At 45.8% G+C, this 16,489-nt stretch overlaps 1 protein-coding gene across 1 annotated transcript; it reads right to left on the reverse strand.

Annotated features, from left to right (window-relative positions):
* Positions 1-563: 563 nt before the first annotated feature.
* LOC309808887 (speedy protein E4-like) lies at positions 564-4,957 on the reverse strand (the record flags this gene model as incomplete). The annotated part of the gene is made up of 6 exons (XM_082629459.1): positions 564-824; positions 985-1,153; positions 2,675-2,760; positions 3,245-3,386; positions 4,171-4,330; positions 4,849-4,957. 6 exons carry the CDS (start codon positions 4,955-4,957, stop codon positions 564-566), a joined length of 927 nt encoding a protein of 308 aa, XP_082485585.1.
* Positions 4,958-16,489: the final 11,532 nt, after the last annotated feature.

The following is a 16,489-nucleotide window of genomic DNA, read 5'->3' on the forward strand; positions in this document are numbered from 1 at the left end:
TAAACCAAATGTTTGCTCAATCCTCTGCCCACATCTAGAACTCTAATGTGTCAATTGTAATAAGCCATGCTGAAGATGGCATTCCTTAACCTTCAGTCGTTGTGATAAACCCCCTTGACCATAAACGTGAGGGGGAAAAGGTGAATTGTACTAGAGGAATCATTGGTCCAGAAGTGGTGAGTCAGGGGGAATAAAGAGTCACAGGTGATCTGGCCATAGGCAATTTGAAAGTAAATTTGGAGGAATATAAAGCTAGTCATAATTCATCTTTTCTTATTGAACGTGTGGGCTGTTCTATCTAATATCCTGTTTGTAGACATTTACTTTGTTGTAGATAAATGCTAGAACCCATAACCCTGAGGGATGTAAGGCCAAAAATGAATGAAAAAGAGAAACTGGAAACGCAGTATATGGAAAAGAATCACCATCTCGTCAAAGCTGTTATTTGGACCCAATTGCTTTGGGTGAAATAACTTCAGTGAGACCCATGCGTCTGGGACAAACTGGTTTCCCCGAGGTCTGGTGCCCACGGGCCTCGCGGTGCTGGTGTCTGTGTGTGGCTGTCAGTCCGTGGCTGGCGCAGAGTCGGCACGTGGCTGTGTGCCTGGCTGGCCCCCTTCACAGTGTGAAAGGTGATGTGGGTCCAGCAGTGGGATTCCTCCGATTTCCTCAGTAGACAACACGTCATTCCACCCGCACCTTTGCGCACGCAGACCTACCTTTGCGCAGGCCGATGACCTCAGGCCTGCGTGGTCCTGGGGCCTCTGGGGCAAGAGGGCGCGATCTCTTCCCCACACCCAGAGCTCTGGATCAAAAACCTGGATCTGGAAAGACAAACAGCCCCTGGCAATGAGGATGCCGCTGCCTCCCGTTGCCCCGCCTCCGGTTCTTTCTCGTCTGTCCCCAAGTCCCAAACCGAGTCCCCCATGATCCCCACCTCCTCTCCGTCCCTCCCCCTCCCCGAGACCGCCACAGCCCACCCACCTGCTCGCACTCTTCCCGAGTGACCCATGTCTTCCAGCCCATGGAACGGATGAACTGGGAACGCAGTTTGTGGAACAAGGCATGCTGCGAGCTGTTCTTTCCATAGAGGAACGAAACGATGGCCTGCTTGGGGGCCTGGTTGTTCTCTTCCATGTCGCTGGCCACATAGCTGGGGAAAGACATCAGGTCGCTGTCATCAGGTCAGGAAGGGCCTCCACTTGAGATCAGCTTCCCAGAAAAGAGGCAGGCTGAGCATCCTCACACGACCCACCCAGCCCTGCCCAGCGTCACCGGGAGCCGCCCAGTCATCAAGGAGCCACTGCCAGGCAGGACCTTCGGAAGGGTGCCTCTCACACCTTGATGATGAGGACACGATCCAAACCCCCGTTCCCTTCAACTTGTTTTATGTGCACACACCTCTCTTCCTATGTTGTAGGTACATGTACAGTTCCTGAGGGCAGGAGCTGATCTGATCTGTTTCTGCATTCATCCCTCTCCTAGCAAATGACACATTTAGGGCTTGGTTCATATTGATGCATGAATTCAACAGCCTTTTGTGAATCTCTGTTCCCACCACCTCATATTCCCCAGCATGTAGGGTGTACTTTACTTTATAAGGTTTGTTAGATGAATGAATGAATGAATGAATGAACATTTTATCTCATGGCCAAATGCAATACTGATTACCTAGAAGTCTCACAGTAACAAACATTTGCCCAATGAAAAGAATTGTGCTGAGTGTTTTGGGAATGCATTGACATTTTGACGAGACCTGCCTTCCACATGGTGTCTAGTCTAGTGGGACCGGGGAAGGGGAAGGGGGGAGATAAGAAATGACTATAATGCAAAGCATCACATTATAATACAATTTGAACTAAAGTGCCTCTGGGATGCAGAAGTTAGGGAGATCGGGCATCGTGAAGGTTTTGGTGTTTGAACCCACTTTAAGGATAAGGTCGTTTTCTTCAGATAAATGTATGGCAAAGATACCTGGATAGAAAGCTCAATAGAAACTTAGAGGGCAGGGTATTTGGAAGGAGCAGTGAAACACAGGAATAAAGTATCAGGACGGTGTGCTGGAGATTGCAGAGAGAGTTAAATCCCAACGCAGAACTCTGGCCTTGATTTGGCATGTCATTAGCCAATGAAATTGTGTGAAGCGGTCAGACCTGTGTTTTGGAAGGATGTTCAGGCAAATAGAGCCAACTGGCTTGGGAGACTTGGAAGAAACATCAGTGGGGAGCATTTGACACCAAATCCGTGCTATGTGATACGGGCCCCGATTGTGGCATTTGTCGTGGGAATGCAGAAACGGAAGATAATCACACTTGGTGCTGATGTCGGAAGACCCGAGACCGGAGAATTCGAACCGGAAACGTCTCAAGTCTGTTACTCGGGGGCAGGATGGTGTCAGTTCTTTCTTCCTCTCCTCTTAGGAAAGTTTTGCGTTTTGCTTTGTTTCTTTCAGTGTTTTAATTGACATTAGGGTAGTTTGTTTTGACAATGAATGCTATAAAAAACAGAACATGGTTTGAAAAAGAAACCACGGTACCGTAATCCTGTCATTTTCACACCTAGAGTCAGTACAAAGGGGTTTAAAAAAATAGATGAAAGGTCAGAGCCCCACGTCTCTCCCTCTGCCCTCCCAGGGTGTTGAATATTGATGGCGGGGATGGAGCAAGGTACTCACAGAGCTATGAAGAAATGGATTCTCTGGAATTGCCAGGAGAGGAGCCCGGCCCGGCTGACATACGCTATTACCATCGACAGGAGATACTGATGGAAAGAGGGGAAAAAACGTAGGAGAGAGGTCACATCCTGGAAGAGGAGAAAGAGTGGGAGGGAGAAGGGAGCAGGGGACGAGGAATGGGTGGTGCCACTTGGAGGAGAGACCCCCGTGTGGGGTGAGCCTGATTGTTTGGGGAAGGGGAGAGGACAGAAGGTCAGAGTTGGCGGCGCTCCAAGGATGGGAGGCTTTGGGATTGAGGGCGTGGACTTAGGGCCGCGGGCACAGGACGGTGTTCGATGAACCGGAGCCAAGGCGAGTCCTCAGGAGCTGAGAGGAGAGGGGACTTAGGCAGCAACCACCAAAGGGGCACTCCTGGGGCTCAGATCCCAGAGGGGACCTCGAGGCCCCTGGAGGGAAGTGTTGACAAGGCATGAGGTTAGGAGGGGAGTGGAAACGTGGGTGTAGAAAGCACCCAGCGCGCCCACCTAGAACAGGCGCTGGAGCAGGAATCCATCTCAGTGGGTGACTTACCTTGTCAGATACTTCCAGGTTTTTGTCCCAGGCGAGGAATTTCTTAACGACGGGATCCTCTGTGAAAAAAGGGCAAATGTTGCCAGTGGGAACAGGGCTGTCGTGGGAGCATTCCAGAGCCAAGAGGGTGAACCGCGCCCCCCTGGGGAAATGCCAAGATGTGGCCCAGGGTGAAGCTGACGGAAAGAGGGGAGGGAAGACCATTCACTGTGGGAGGAAAGGGGGTGACTCCCCTTCTGGGGGGGCCGAGTGACAGGGAGTGATGCCCCTTCATCATGCATTCACGTACCTGCAGAGGGCATCAAGATACTCTCAGCCAATGTCTCAATTGACAGTCATGTCAGGGGGTGAAGATGGCTTGTCAGCCCCTCCTCCCCCCACCCCGAACATGCCAGTAAGATTCAAAAGGCCAGTAAGAGCTAGAGTCTCGGGTACAGTTGAAACCAAGCGAACCTAATCCTGTATCATTTCTAAATCTAACCTAGTCTTGTATCATTTCTAAGTCTAACCTCATCCTGTATCTTTTATGTGTCCCCCGTATCCTTTATCCGTAGACAGTCCGCCAGGGACGGAGAGCGCACCAAGTAGCAGGGAATTCTTTTCCACTGGGAAAGTGTAGTCATGGGAAGTTCTGGTTTGTTTGTTTTTCAAGTATAGGATTGGAGGTTGCTGGGCAGGGCGGTGGGTCCTTACCAAGCATCCACTTGAAGACCTTGTGGTGCTCAGGCAGCACTGAAGACACCCGCTGTCGCTTCAGCTTCATCTTGAGCCCACTGAACAACTCCACGACCCAGGTGTCGGCCTCGTGGTGCTCAGGCAGCACTGAAGACACCCGCTGTCGCTTCAGCTTCATCTTGAACCCACTCAGCGACTCCACGACCCAGGTGTCGGCCTCGTGGTGCTCAGGCAGCACTGAAGACACCCGCTGTCGCTTCAGCTTCATCTTGAGCCCACTCAGCAACTCCACGACCCAGGTGTCCTGGGCCTCAGCGGCCGTGTTGCCCTCCACCTCCGCTCTGAACGCCACTGACCTCTTCCTCTTACAGCCGGGGCGCTGAGGCGGGGGGCTGCAACCAGCCCAGGGAGCTGACGAAGGAGAAGAGACTACAGTATGACGCTCTCGTCTTGGGAATTCAGCCACTGGTGACCACCCAACCCCACCCCGACTCCGCCTCCCCCCCGAAGCACCCCCGTGCTTTCCAGTCTCACAGACCGCTGACCTTGCCCCAAGTCATCTTTCCATCTTTCTCTGTCCACATCTACCTATCCCTCCCCTGACTCTTTTTGTCATTTGTCCAGCTTCCCGTCCTCGAAACTCTTTCTCATGGTAGATAATTTCTCCCACCAGGAATAAAAAAAAAGAACCCTCCCCTTGTTTCCTCTCTCCCCTTCTCTCATCCTTGGATCTCATCTCCTAACCCTGTTTCTTGCTCCCCAGGTGTTCCGTGTCCCCAGCTCCTGTGCTCTCCTCCCTCAATCCCTGGCTTTCTGAATGTCTCCTTTCTTTCATAGGCACCTTATGCAGGTGCTCCTTCCCGACCTCTGTACCCTTTCCTCCTTACTGGTCAAATCTCTGAAATTCCTTCTCATGCCAGCTCCCTCACCTGACGGTCCTGGGCTTTCTTCATAGACAGTCAACTCCAGGGGGTACCCTGAAGAGCTGGACTGGGAATTCAGCTCCTCAGCCTGGGAAGTCGGTTGACGATTGTCCATGATGTCTCCCAGACTCTTCCCTTCCTCGAAGCCTAGACTCTGCTTTGTCCCAACTCTTCTTCTGGACTTGGGCTAAACACAAGTGGTCGTCCCTTCTCCAAGCTGCGGGGCAACTGTCAGTGGAGAGAAGCTCTGGCGAGATTCTGTTGTCTACTACTGCTGCCAAGCACCAAGGAGTCTGGTCCATCCAATCGGGAAGGTCGGAAGCCTCTGATGTCATCATCGGAGTTTGAAGGAAACCAGTTTGAAGGAAAGCACAAGTAACTGTCAGACCTATGCGTGCACTTGTCCCAGAGATCAGGGGTAAATGGTATCTCCTGCCACTGACCCAACCTCTGCCCATCCTCCAAAACCCCCCTCAGGGTATCCGGACCCCTCTTTTTTTTTGTCATAAATGGCAAAATTTTATTCTTTTTTTTTTCTTCATCTTTATTTTTATTTATTTTTTTGCTTTATAACAAATTTAATCAGTTATACATATACATATGTTCGCATATCCCCTCCCTTTTGCGTCTCCCTCCCACCCTCCCTATCCCACCCCTCCAGGCAGTCACAAAGCACCGAGCTGATCTCCCTGTGCTATGCGGCTGCTTCCCACTAGCTATCTACCTTACGTTTGGTAGTGTATATATGTCCATGCCGCTCTTTCACTTTGTCACAGCTTACCCTTCCCCCTCCCCATATCCTCAAGTCCATTCTCTAGTAGGTCTGTGTCTTTATTCCTGTCTTACCCCTATGTTCTTCATGACATTTTTTTTTCTTAAATTCCATATATATGTGTCAGCATACAGTATTTGTCTTTCTCTTTCTGACTTACTTCACTCTGTATGACAGGCTCTAGGTCCATCCACCTCATTACAAATAGCTCAATTTCGTTTCTTTTTATGGCTGAGTAATATTCCATTGTATATATGTGCCACATCTTCTTTACCCATTCATCCGATGATGGACACTTAGGTTGTTTCCATCTCCGGGCTATTGTAAATAGGGCTGCTATGAACATTTTGGTACATGTCTCTTTTTGAATTATGGTTTTCTCAGGGTATATGCCCAGTAGTGGGATTGCTGGGTCATATGGTAGTTCTATTTGTAGTTTTTTAAGGAACCTCCATACCGTTCTCCATAGTGGCTGTACCAATTCACATTCCCACCAGCAGTGCAAGAGTGTTCCCTTTTTTCCACACCCTCTCCAGCATTTATTGTTTCTAGATTTTTTGATGATGGTCATTCTGACTGGTGTGAGATGATATCTCATTGTAGTTTTGATTTGTATTTCTCTAATGAGTAAAGATGTTGAGCATCCTTTCATGTGTTTGTTGGCAGTCTGTATATCTTCTGTGGAGAAATGTCTATTTAGGTCTTCTGCCCATTTTTGGATTGGGTTGTTTGTTTTTTTGTTATTGAGCTGCATGAGCTGCTTATAAATTTTGGAGATTAATCCTTTGTCAGTTGCTTCATTTGCAAATATTTTCTCCCATTCTGAGGGTTGTCTTTTGGTCTTGTTTATGGTTTCCTTTGCTGTGCAAAAGCTTTGAAGTTTCATTAGGTCGCATTTGTTTATTTTCATTTTGATTTCCTTTTCTCTAGGAGGTGGGTCCAAAAGGATCTTGCTGTGATTTATGTCATAGAGTGTTCTGCCTATGTTTTCCTCTAAGAGTTTGATAGTTTCTGGACTTACATTTAAGTCTTTAATCCATTTTGAGCTTATTTTTGTTTATGGTGTTAGGGAGTGATCGAATCTCATACTTTTACATGTCCCTATCCAGTTTTCCCAGTACCACTTATTGAAGAGACTGTCCTTTCTCCACTGTACATTCCTGCTTCCTTTATCAAAGATAAGGTGAGCATATGTGCGTGGGCTTATCTCTGGGCTTTCTATCCTGTTCCATTGATCTTTCTGTTTTTGTGCCAGTACCATACTGTCTTGATTACTGTAGCTTTGTAGTATAGTCTGAAGTCAGGGAGCCTGATTCCTCCAGCTCCATTTTTCGTTCTCAAGATTGCTTTGGCTATTCGGGGTCTTTTGTGTTTCCATACAAATTGTGAAATTTTTTGTTCTAGTTCTGTGAAAAATGCCAGTGGTAGTTTGATAGGGATTGCATTGAATCTGTAGATTGCTTTGGGTAGTAGAGTCATTTTCACAATGTTGATTCTTCCAATCCAAGAACATGGTACATCTCTCCATCTATTTGTATCATCTTTAATTTCTTTCATCAGTGTCTTATAATTTTCTGCATACAGGTCTTTTGTCTCCTTAGGTAGGTTTATTCCTAGATATTTTATTCTTTTTGTTGCAATGGTAAATGGGAGTGTTTCCTTGATTTCACTTTCAGATTTTTCATCATTAGTATATAGGAATGCCAGAGATTTATGTGCATTAATTTTGTATCCTGCACCTCTACCAAATTCATTGATTAGCTCTAGTAGTTTTCTGGTAGCATCTTTAGGATTCTCTACGTATAGCATCATGTCATCTGCAAACAGTGACAGCTTTACTTCGTTTCCGATTTGGATTCCTTTTATTTCCTTTTGTTCTCTGATTGCTGTGGCTAAAACTTCCAAAACTATGTTGAATAAAAGTGGTGAGAGTGGGCAACCTTGTCTTTTTCCTGATGTTAGTGGAAATGGTTTCAGCTTTTCACCATTGAGGACGATGCTGGCTGTGGGTTTGTCATATATGGCCTTTATTATGTTGAGGAAAGTTCCCTCTATGCCTACTTTCTGCAGGGTTTTTATCATAAATGGGTGTTGAATTTTGTCAAAAGCTTTCTCTGCATCTATTGAGATGATCATATGGTTTTTCTCCTTCCATTTGTTAATATGGTGTATCACGTTGATTGATTTGCGTATATTGAAGAATCCTTGCATTCCTGGAATAAACCCCACTTGATCATGGTGTAAGATCCTTTTAATGTGCTGTTAGATTCTGTTTGCTAGTATTTTGTTGAGGATTTTTGCATCTATGTTCATCAGTGATATTGGCCTGTAGTTTTCTTTCTTTGTGACATCCTTGTCTGGTTTTGGTATCAAGGTGATGGTGGCCTCGTAGAATGAGTTTGGGAGTGTTCCTCCCTCTGCTATATTTTGGAAGAGTTTGAGAAGGATAGGTGTTAGCTCTTCTCTAAATGCTTGATAGAATTCGCCTGTGAAGCCATCTGGTCCTGGGCTTTTGTTTGTTGGAAGATTTTTTATCACAGTTTCAATTTCAGTGCTTGTGATTGGTCTGTTCATATTTTCTATTTCTTCCTGATTCAGTCTTGGCAGGTTGTGCATTTCTAAGAATTTGTCCATTTCTTCCAGGTTGTCCATTTTATTGGCATAGAGTTGCTTGTAGTAATCTCTCATGATCTTTTGTATTTCTGCAGTGTCAGTTGTTACTTCTCCTTTTTCATTTCTAATTCTATTGATTTGAGTCTTCTCCCTTTTTTTCTTGATGAGTCTGGCTAATGGTTTATCAATTTTGTTTATCTTCTCAAAGAACCAGCTTTTAGTTTTATTGATCTTTGCTATCGTTTCCTTCATTTCTTTTTCATTTATTTCTGATCTGATCTTTATGATTTCTTTCCTTCTGCTAACTTTGGGATGTTTTTGTTCTTCTTTCTCTAATTGCTTTAGGTGCAAGATTAGGTTGTTTATTCGAGATGTTTCCTGTTTCTTAAGGTGGGATTGTATGGCTATAAACTTCCCTCTTAGAACTGCTTTTGCTGCCTCTCCTAGGTTTTGGGTCGTCATGTCTCCATTGTCATTTGTTTCTAGGTATTTTTTAATTTCCTCTTTGATTTCTTCAGTGATCACTTCGTTATTAAGTAGTGTATTGTTTAGCCTCCATGTGTTTGTATTTTTTTACAGCTCTTTTCCTGTAATTGATGTCTAGTCTCATAGCATTGTGGTCGGAAAAGATACTTGATACAATTTCAATTCAAAAAAAAATTTTTTTAGCTAAGTAGTATTCCATTGTATGTATATATATCACATCTTCCTTACCCATTCATCTCTTAATAAACACTTAGCTTGCTTCCATATGTTGTCAATTGTAAATAATGCTGCCATGAACATTAGGGTGCATATATCTTTTCAAATTAATGTTTTTTGGTTTTATTTTTTTCGATATATATCCAGGAGTGAAAATGCTGTGTCATATGGTAGTTCTAATTTTTTTTACAAGTTTATTGGAGTACAATTGATTCACAATGGTGTATTAGTTTCTGCTTTATAACAAAGCGAATCAGTTATACATATACACCTGTTCCCATATCCCCTCCCTCTTGTGTCTCCCTCCCTCCCACCCTGGACCCCTCTTTACCGCTTCCCAGCAGGTGCACTGTCCTCTCCCTGCTGGACTCTCCCCCTCCCTCCCATTCCTCTTCCACGGCCTGGTGGGAGAGTGGGGAGAGGGACAAGGAAACTTAGGGGAAGCAGCAACGTTTCAGCCTTATAAGAGTGAGATAATGGCTTCCGTGGTGGTGCAGTGGTTGAGAGTCCACCTGCCGATGCAGGGGACACGGGTTGGTACCCCGGTTCAGGAAGATCCCACATGCCGCGGAGTGGCTGGGCCCATGAGCCATGGCCGCTGAGCCTGCGCGTCCGGAGCCTGTGCTCCGCAACGGGAGAGGCCACAACTGTGAGAGGCCCGCGTACCCCCCCCCCAAAAAAATAAATAAAGAATGAGATAAGTATGTAAAAAAAGATCCCAGGTACATCGACTCACTGGATTAAAAAGTTACGTTAAAACACGCCATTTGGCAAAGCTCTTTGGCTGAATGTTTACTGACACTGCGTTCAGAATTCTGTACTGGGGGAGTACACGTCCGCTCCCCTCAGGCACCTTTGAGTCCAAGAGCCATTTGGAGAAGCTAAAATCATAGAAAACTACAGGTGCTCACGCACCCTTCAAAGGGTGTCTACAAACACACACACACACACACACACACACACACACACAAAGGGCACCTTTGGATGTCACAAAGTCCATGGATTGTCCAAAGCCTGCCCCTTGATTCCAGTTAAGAAGTTCTAGTCTACTTATCAAAATCTTGAGAATGTGGTATCACTGTTGACCCAGAGATTTCACTACCTGAATAAAAATGTCACATGTACAAAATACTAAATGGAAAAAACTCCAGTTCAACACAGATTATTTTTCTGAATAAAAATGTCACATGCACAAAAAGACTAAATGGAAAAATTTCCAATTCCAGACAGGTTATTTTTCTATGAGGGTAGGAAGTATATGGTAGCCGAGATGCAGAGAAGAAAATAGCCAACTCAGGGTCATGCAGTGTCACTGGAAGCTTCTTCTGAACCTCCCAACTCGTACTTCCACTCCTCCCCTTTGGGTCTGAGTCTTGCTTTTTTTCTTGGGTTTCCCTGGTGGCACAGTGGTCAAGAATCCGCCTGCCGATGCAGGGGACACAGGTTCGAGCCCTGGTCCGGGAAGATCCCACATAGCACGGAGCACCTAACGCCCATGCGCCACAACTACTGAGCTTGCAAGCCATAACTCCTCAGCCCGTGAGCCACAACTACTGAGCCCATGCGCCTAGGGCCCATGCTCTGCCGCAAAGAGAAGCCACCTCAATGAGAAGCCTGCACACTGCACCGAAGAGTAGCCCCCGCTCGCCGCGACTAGAGAAAGCCTGCGCACAGCAACGAAGACCCAACGCAGCCGAAAATAAGTAAAACAAAAATCTTAAGGAAAAATAAAAGAATTCTCATTGTTGTGCAACCATCCCGACCATCCATCTCCAGAATGTTTTCATCCTGTCCAAGTGAAACTCTGTCCCCATTAAACACTGACTCCCCATCCCCCTCCCAGCCCCTGACACCCACCACTCCACTTTCTGTCTCTCTGAATTTGACCCGTCTGGGGACCTCACAGAAGTGGAATCATGTAACATTTGTCCATTTGTATCTGACTTATCCACTTAGCGTAATGTCTTCGCATGTCATCTGTGTGGTAGCCTGTGTCAAAATTTCCTTCCTAGACCCCAAAGCCAGTGTGGACAGTACACAGTACACAGTGAGTGAGAAGGAAATAAAACCGTGGGTCTGAAGAAGTTCAGATGTTTGCCAAGTGCAGTGGGAAAGCAGTGAATGAGAGGTGTCCTGATCCAGTTTGCACTGAAAGGGGAACAATTGATTTTGGCTGCTGCATAAATGGATGGGGTGGGGATTCAGTAAGAGTGGAAGTTGGGAGACCCAGATAAGGTTAGGAATTTGGCGTGGTAGTCCAGGAAGACGATGTCTGAGAAGATGGAGAGAAGTAAACAGGTTCTCTGTATTTGAAGGGAGAATCAGCAAGGCTCATCGGGGGATCAGATTGCGGGGAGGTAGTGGGGCGCTGTTCTGTTTACTCTGTGTGCACGTGTGTGCTTATGCCTCTACTGCTGAGACTTAATTGTTTCTACAAAGAAACACTAACCTTTCCTCTTAAAAGTGGAATTGTTAAATTTTCACTGTTCATACAAAGAAATGTCAATCTTTGAAAAATACATAAATGGTCTTTGTATCAATTAGAAACTTTCCTTCCTGTTTGTGGGTGAATAATATCTGTTGTGTGAATATACACACTACATTTTCTTGATCCATTCATCTGTCAGTGAACACTTGGTTTGTTTCCACATTTTGGCTCTGAATCTTGCTTTTGAATTATTGTTTGGACTTTGATGAGAAGTATCTGTGTTGTTCAGGATGTGCCCAGAGGTTTATTCTGTCTTCTGATCACTTCCATATTTCTAATTAGCCCAAGCAATGCATACGTAGAGTCAAATCAGTTCATCCAAGGTGCAGGGACTGAGTGTCTCTTTGGTTTGCACTCGTGGACTTTCTGAGATGTTCTAGGTCTCAGAGGCCGTGCAAAGAGTGCCTGAGGTCCTCCAGAGCTGCCACAGCCTGGCTCTCCTCAGGGTCTGCACTGCTGGGAAAAGCACTGCTGCTTGAGGACCTGTGTCCCTCTGCTGTAGACGTTGCATTGTTAGGAGGCAAATGAATTCAGATTTGCGTTCCTCATGCTTTCAACCATCACAGCTGATTGGGTCCTTGTATAACAAAACAGAAGTTCACTCTCCCTCTTGGCTAACAGGCTTTCAAATATTAGAAGGTTGGTATTCTGTCCCCATGAAAATTTCTCTTGTGTACTGTGAAATACCCTGATTGCTTTATCTAGTCTTCAGATCTGGATTTGCATAATCCCACCCCACCGCACCTTGTCCAAATGTGCTACAGTCGGGTGGGACCCATCTTAAGATGTGTTGGTATGTTGTCCAAAAATGGCGTAAACAGCCCAGATTGAATGTGATGTTGTAAGTGAGCAGGACCTTGTGGGGCCTTCCTGGGACGGATTCTCCCCATGTCTTCTGCCTGCTTCTTGTCTTTAGAAAATTTTAGCCTCCTAGCCTTCCGTGAGTTGGAAACAAACAATTTAATCAGAGAAGGGAGAAAGTGCCAAAAGCAAGGAAAAGAGTCCCAAAAGACCAAATAATACTAGTGTAGCCGTTAAACAAAGTCAAGGACCTTTAGTTCCTCCTCAAGGGCTGTAGATACTGTTCTGAGCCACGTCCTTGGAGCTGTTTTGCAGAGACTGAAGCCCCCAGCAGGGGGGAGGAAGGTAACTGCATGCTGCCCACAAGCACGTAGACCCCAGACCAGCTGGAACCAGCCGGTTGATGATGTTGACCTCAGATTACCTCACCACCAACCAATCGGAAGAATGTCCACAAGCTGACCACACACGCCTCAACCTCCTCTCCCTCACCCCACTCGTTTGTAATTCACTTTAAACATTTTTTAAATTTTATATTGGGAGTATAGTTGATTTACAGTGTTGTGTTAGTTTCTGGTGTACAGCAAAGTGATTCAGTTATATGGACACAGATATCTATTCTTTTTCAGATTGTTTTCCCATTTAGGTTATTACCGAATTTTGCTTTTTTTTCGTGGTGCTGTGTGGCTTGTAGGATCTCAGTTCCCCGACCAGGGATTGAACCCGGGCCACGGCCGTGAAAGACCAGAATCCTAACCTCTGGGCCACCAGGGAACTCCCTAGGTTAATACAGAATATTGAGTAGAGATCCCTGTGCTCTACAGGAGGTCCTTGTTGATTTCCTGTTTTATATATAGTTGTGTGCATATGTTAGCCCCAACCTCCTGATCTATCCCTCTCCCCCACCTTTTCCCTTTGGTAAACCTAAGTTTTTTTTCTATGTCTGTGAGTCTGTTTCTGTTTTGTTAAGAAGTTCATTCGTATCACTGTTTTAGATTCCACATAGGAGTGATAGCATATGGTCTTTGTCTTTGTCTGACATCCTTCACTTAGTATGATAATCTCTAGGTCCATCCATGTTGCTGCACATGGCATAATCTCATTCTTTTTTATGGCTGAGTAGTATTCCATCACACATATGTACCACATCTTCCCTATCCGTCCCTCTGTCGATGGACATTTAAGTTGCTTCCATGTCTTGGCTATTGTAAATCGTACTGCTGTACATATTGGGGTGCATGTGTCTTCTTGAATTATGGTTTTCTCTGGGTATATGCCCAGGAGTGGGATTGCTGGGTCCTACGGTAGCTCTAGCTTTAGTGTTTTGAGGAACCTCCACACTGTTCTGCACAGCGGCAGCACCAGTGTACATTCCCACCAACAGCCTCACCCCATCTGTAAACACCTTTTCCTGAAAGCCACTGGGGAGTGGGGGCCTTTTGAGCCCTAGATACCTGGACCCCTTGCTTGTTGCCCTGCCATAAACGTGGCACTTTCCTTCACCGTGACCCGTGTCAGTAGATTGGCTTTAGTGCGTGCGGGCGAGTGGACCCAAGTTTGGTTCAGTAACAGCGTGTTTGGAGATAAGCAAAACTATCACCTCTCCTCCTCTCTTTTCCTCCTGTGGATGCAGTTTAATATAACAACGGCTGTAGCTCTCGTGCAGAAATATCAGTAGGGTGAAGCAGAAGTGCTTCGTCAATACAATCCTTTGGGCATGAGAGTCACGTGGAGAAAATATTCCAACACAGATGCCTGGACCCAGCCTCACAGATTCTAATTCCACAGCACTGAGCCAGGGCCTAATTTTAACCTTCTCAATTGACATGCTTCTGATTTGGAAATGACTGGGTGGGATGTGCCACCCAGGCTGGTGCAGTAGGGGGTCTTCAAGGCGTCGTTGAATGCAATAAGCAGGAGGGAGGTGAACCGTGACCTGGATTTCAACCAGGCAGCCTCTGTCAGGGCTGTGGCCGGGCCATGGGTCCACAGCTGAGCGGACGTCTGTGTCAGCCTGCAGTCCTCCTGCCAACGGGTCCGTGACAAGCCCTCCGGCGGCCTGGTGCTGCTGCGGATGAGCAGCCCTGGGATCGGAGTTCAGCCCAGGCACCTACCTGGTACATACATAGTGCATGTGCTTGTGAGGAAACCGCCCTCTCCACCAGGAAGCCTGGAGCACATCCTCCCGTACAGCCCTCAGAGGGGACCAACCCTGCTGACACCTTGATCTCAGACTTGCAGCCTGCGTAAATGTCGGACAGTGCATTTGTGTTGCTTAAGCCCGCCAGTGTGTCGTATTTTGTGATGCAGCCCAAGTAAACTGCTACGACCTGTATTTTGAATAAGAAGGAATTCACATGAGACGGTCACTTTCCTGCTTCCCCTGCCTTTATTTTTTTAATTTTTATTTGTAAAAAATTATTTATCTCTCTTAGGCTGCATCGTGTCTAATTGCAGCACGCGGGCTTAATTGCCCCGTGGCGTGTGGGATCTTAGCTCCCGGACCAGTGTTCCCAGGCTTTGAACCCACGTACCCTGTATTAGAAGGCGGATTCTTTACCACTGGAACACCAGGGAAGTCCCTCCCCTGCCTTTAAATTAAGACGTGTCGCTGAGCTTCAAAGAAGAGCCTGTCCTTTTCTGTTAGATTACAAACTTGAGTTTTCTTCTTAAACATTGCGTTTCCTGGTTGTGGTAGATGTGTTAGTGTTGAAAAAAATGGTTGAGAGACTTTAAGAGGAAAATGATTTTACAAATCCTGAAGATGGGTGCCAGTTATCTTGATAAAATTGGTATGTTAAGAGACCCAAAATAAACAGGAGAAAACACAGGCAACTACTTAGGAAATGCAGGATGGGAAAGGCTTCTTCAAGTACAGTGTCCAAGCTGATGAAAAGTATGAAGTGAAAGTGAAAGATTTGAACACAAAATATCTTTTTAAGTGTCTGTATAACAGAATGTGAGAGTAAAAAATTAAGTTAAAAAGATAACAGGGATTGACAGATACACACTTTTATATGTAAAATAGATAAACAGTAAGGACCTACTGTATAGCCCAGGGAACTATGTTCAATATCTTGTAATAACCCATAATGGAAAAAAGAACCTGAAAAAGAATACATATATTCTTACATAAATACATGTAACTGAGTCACTTTGCTGTACACCTGAAATATTGTAAACGAAGTATACTTCAATAAAAATAGATAAGTGACCAAGTAGGGAAAATATCTGTATTTAATAGAAATGCAGATACAAAAAGAGAAAGCTTTATATTGTAAATCTCCATATATATGAAGAGATCTTAATGAAAGCAAACTAAAAGGTGGCCATTGCTGCTTCTGGTCAAGGTGAAATCGCAGGGTCCAGGTTTACCCTCCTAGCTTCAACAACTTTAAAAAGGGGGAAATGTATGAAATGACAGTTTTTCACCTTTTGGAGAGAGGGGTGAGTCGTGAGAGACATCAGCTCACTGCTGGACATCCTGTTCATTGGGATGACTCTGTACTTATTATTCCCTTTTTTAGAGCATTTCCTCAAGACAACTTGTAATAGAAAGACTTGCAGAGAGTGTCCAGGGCAGGGGGCTGGGGAGCCCAGCATGTCTCTGGGCTGGAGGGATAGAGTGAGGTGTTGAGGTGGGCACAGCAGCTGGGGTTCACAGGCCACCCCAGTCTTCTGCTGAGACACGGTCAGTGCACGTGGGTGAGGTGAGAACTGGAGGCCTGGTGGCGTGCTCATGGGCGCACTGCCCTTCCAAGGCGCTTCCCAGCAAGGTACTCCGTGTAGCTGATGTCCTTACGTGGTGAACTTGGAAAATGCGAGAAATGCGCCCTGGAGGTTTGCCAGGCTCAGGCTCAGAGGAGGTGTGGTCGCTGTCATTCCCACACAAGCAGCATTTCATCAGTGAGAATTCAGGCAGAGGCCACAGTCAGCAGCAGCAAGAACTGGAAAAGACCATTCTTGGCTCTAAGCAGCCACTTCCAAGAGCAGTTTTGGAGAAGCACACATTTTGTGCAGGATTCATTTAATGTGGCAGTTCAGCTGGGGAAATCAGGAATGGGTTAGGTGCTTATTCATTTGCATGAATCATCACTTCTTATTTCCGTTTTTAGAGGATTTCCTCAAGACGCTTGTAATAGAAATACTTCCTCTGTCCTTTTCGTAAGTATCTAAATCTTTTTAAAAGCTAAATCAGTCTCTTGCCAGCATTACAACCCAGGAATGTTTATGTTAAGGACCTGAGAGCTATCTTCTTTATCTCTCTGTCA

This window comes from Mesoplodon mirus (genome assembly GCF_964341445.2).
Source record: "Mesoplodon mirus genome assembly, chromosome: 7".
NCBI lineage: Eukaryota > Metazoa > Chordata > Mammalia > Artiodactyla > Ziphiidae > Mesoplodon > Mesoplodon mirus.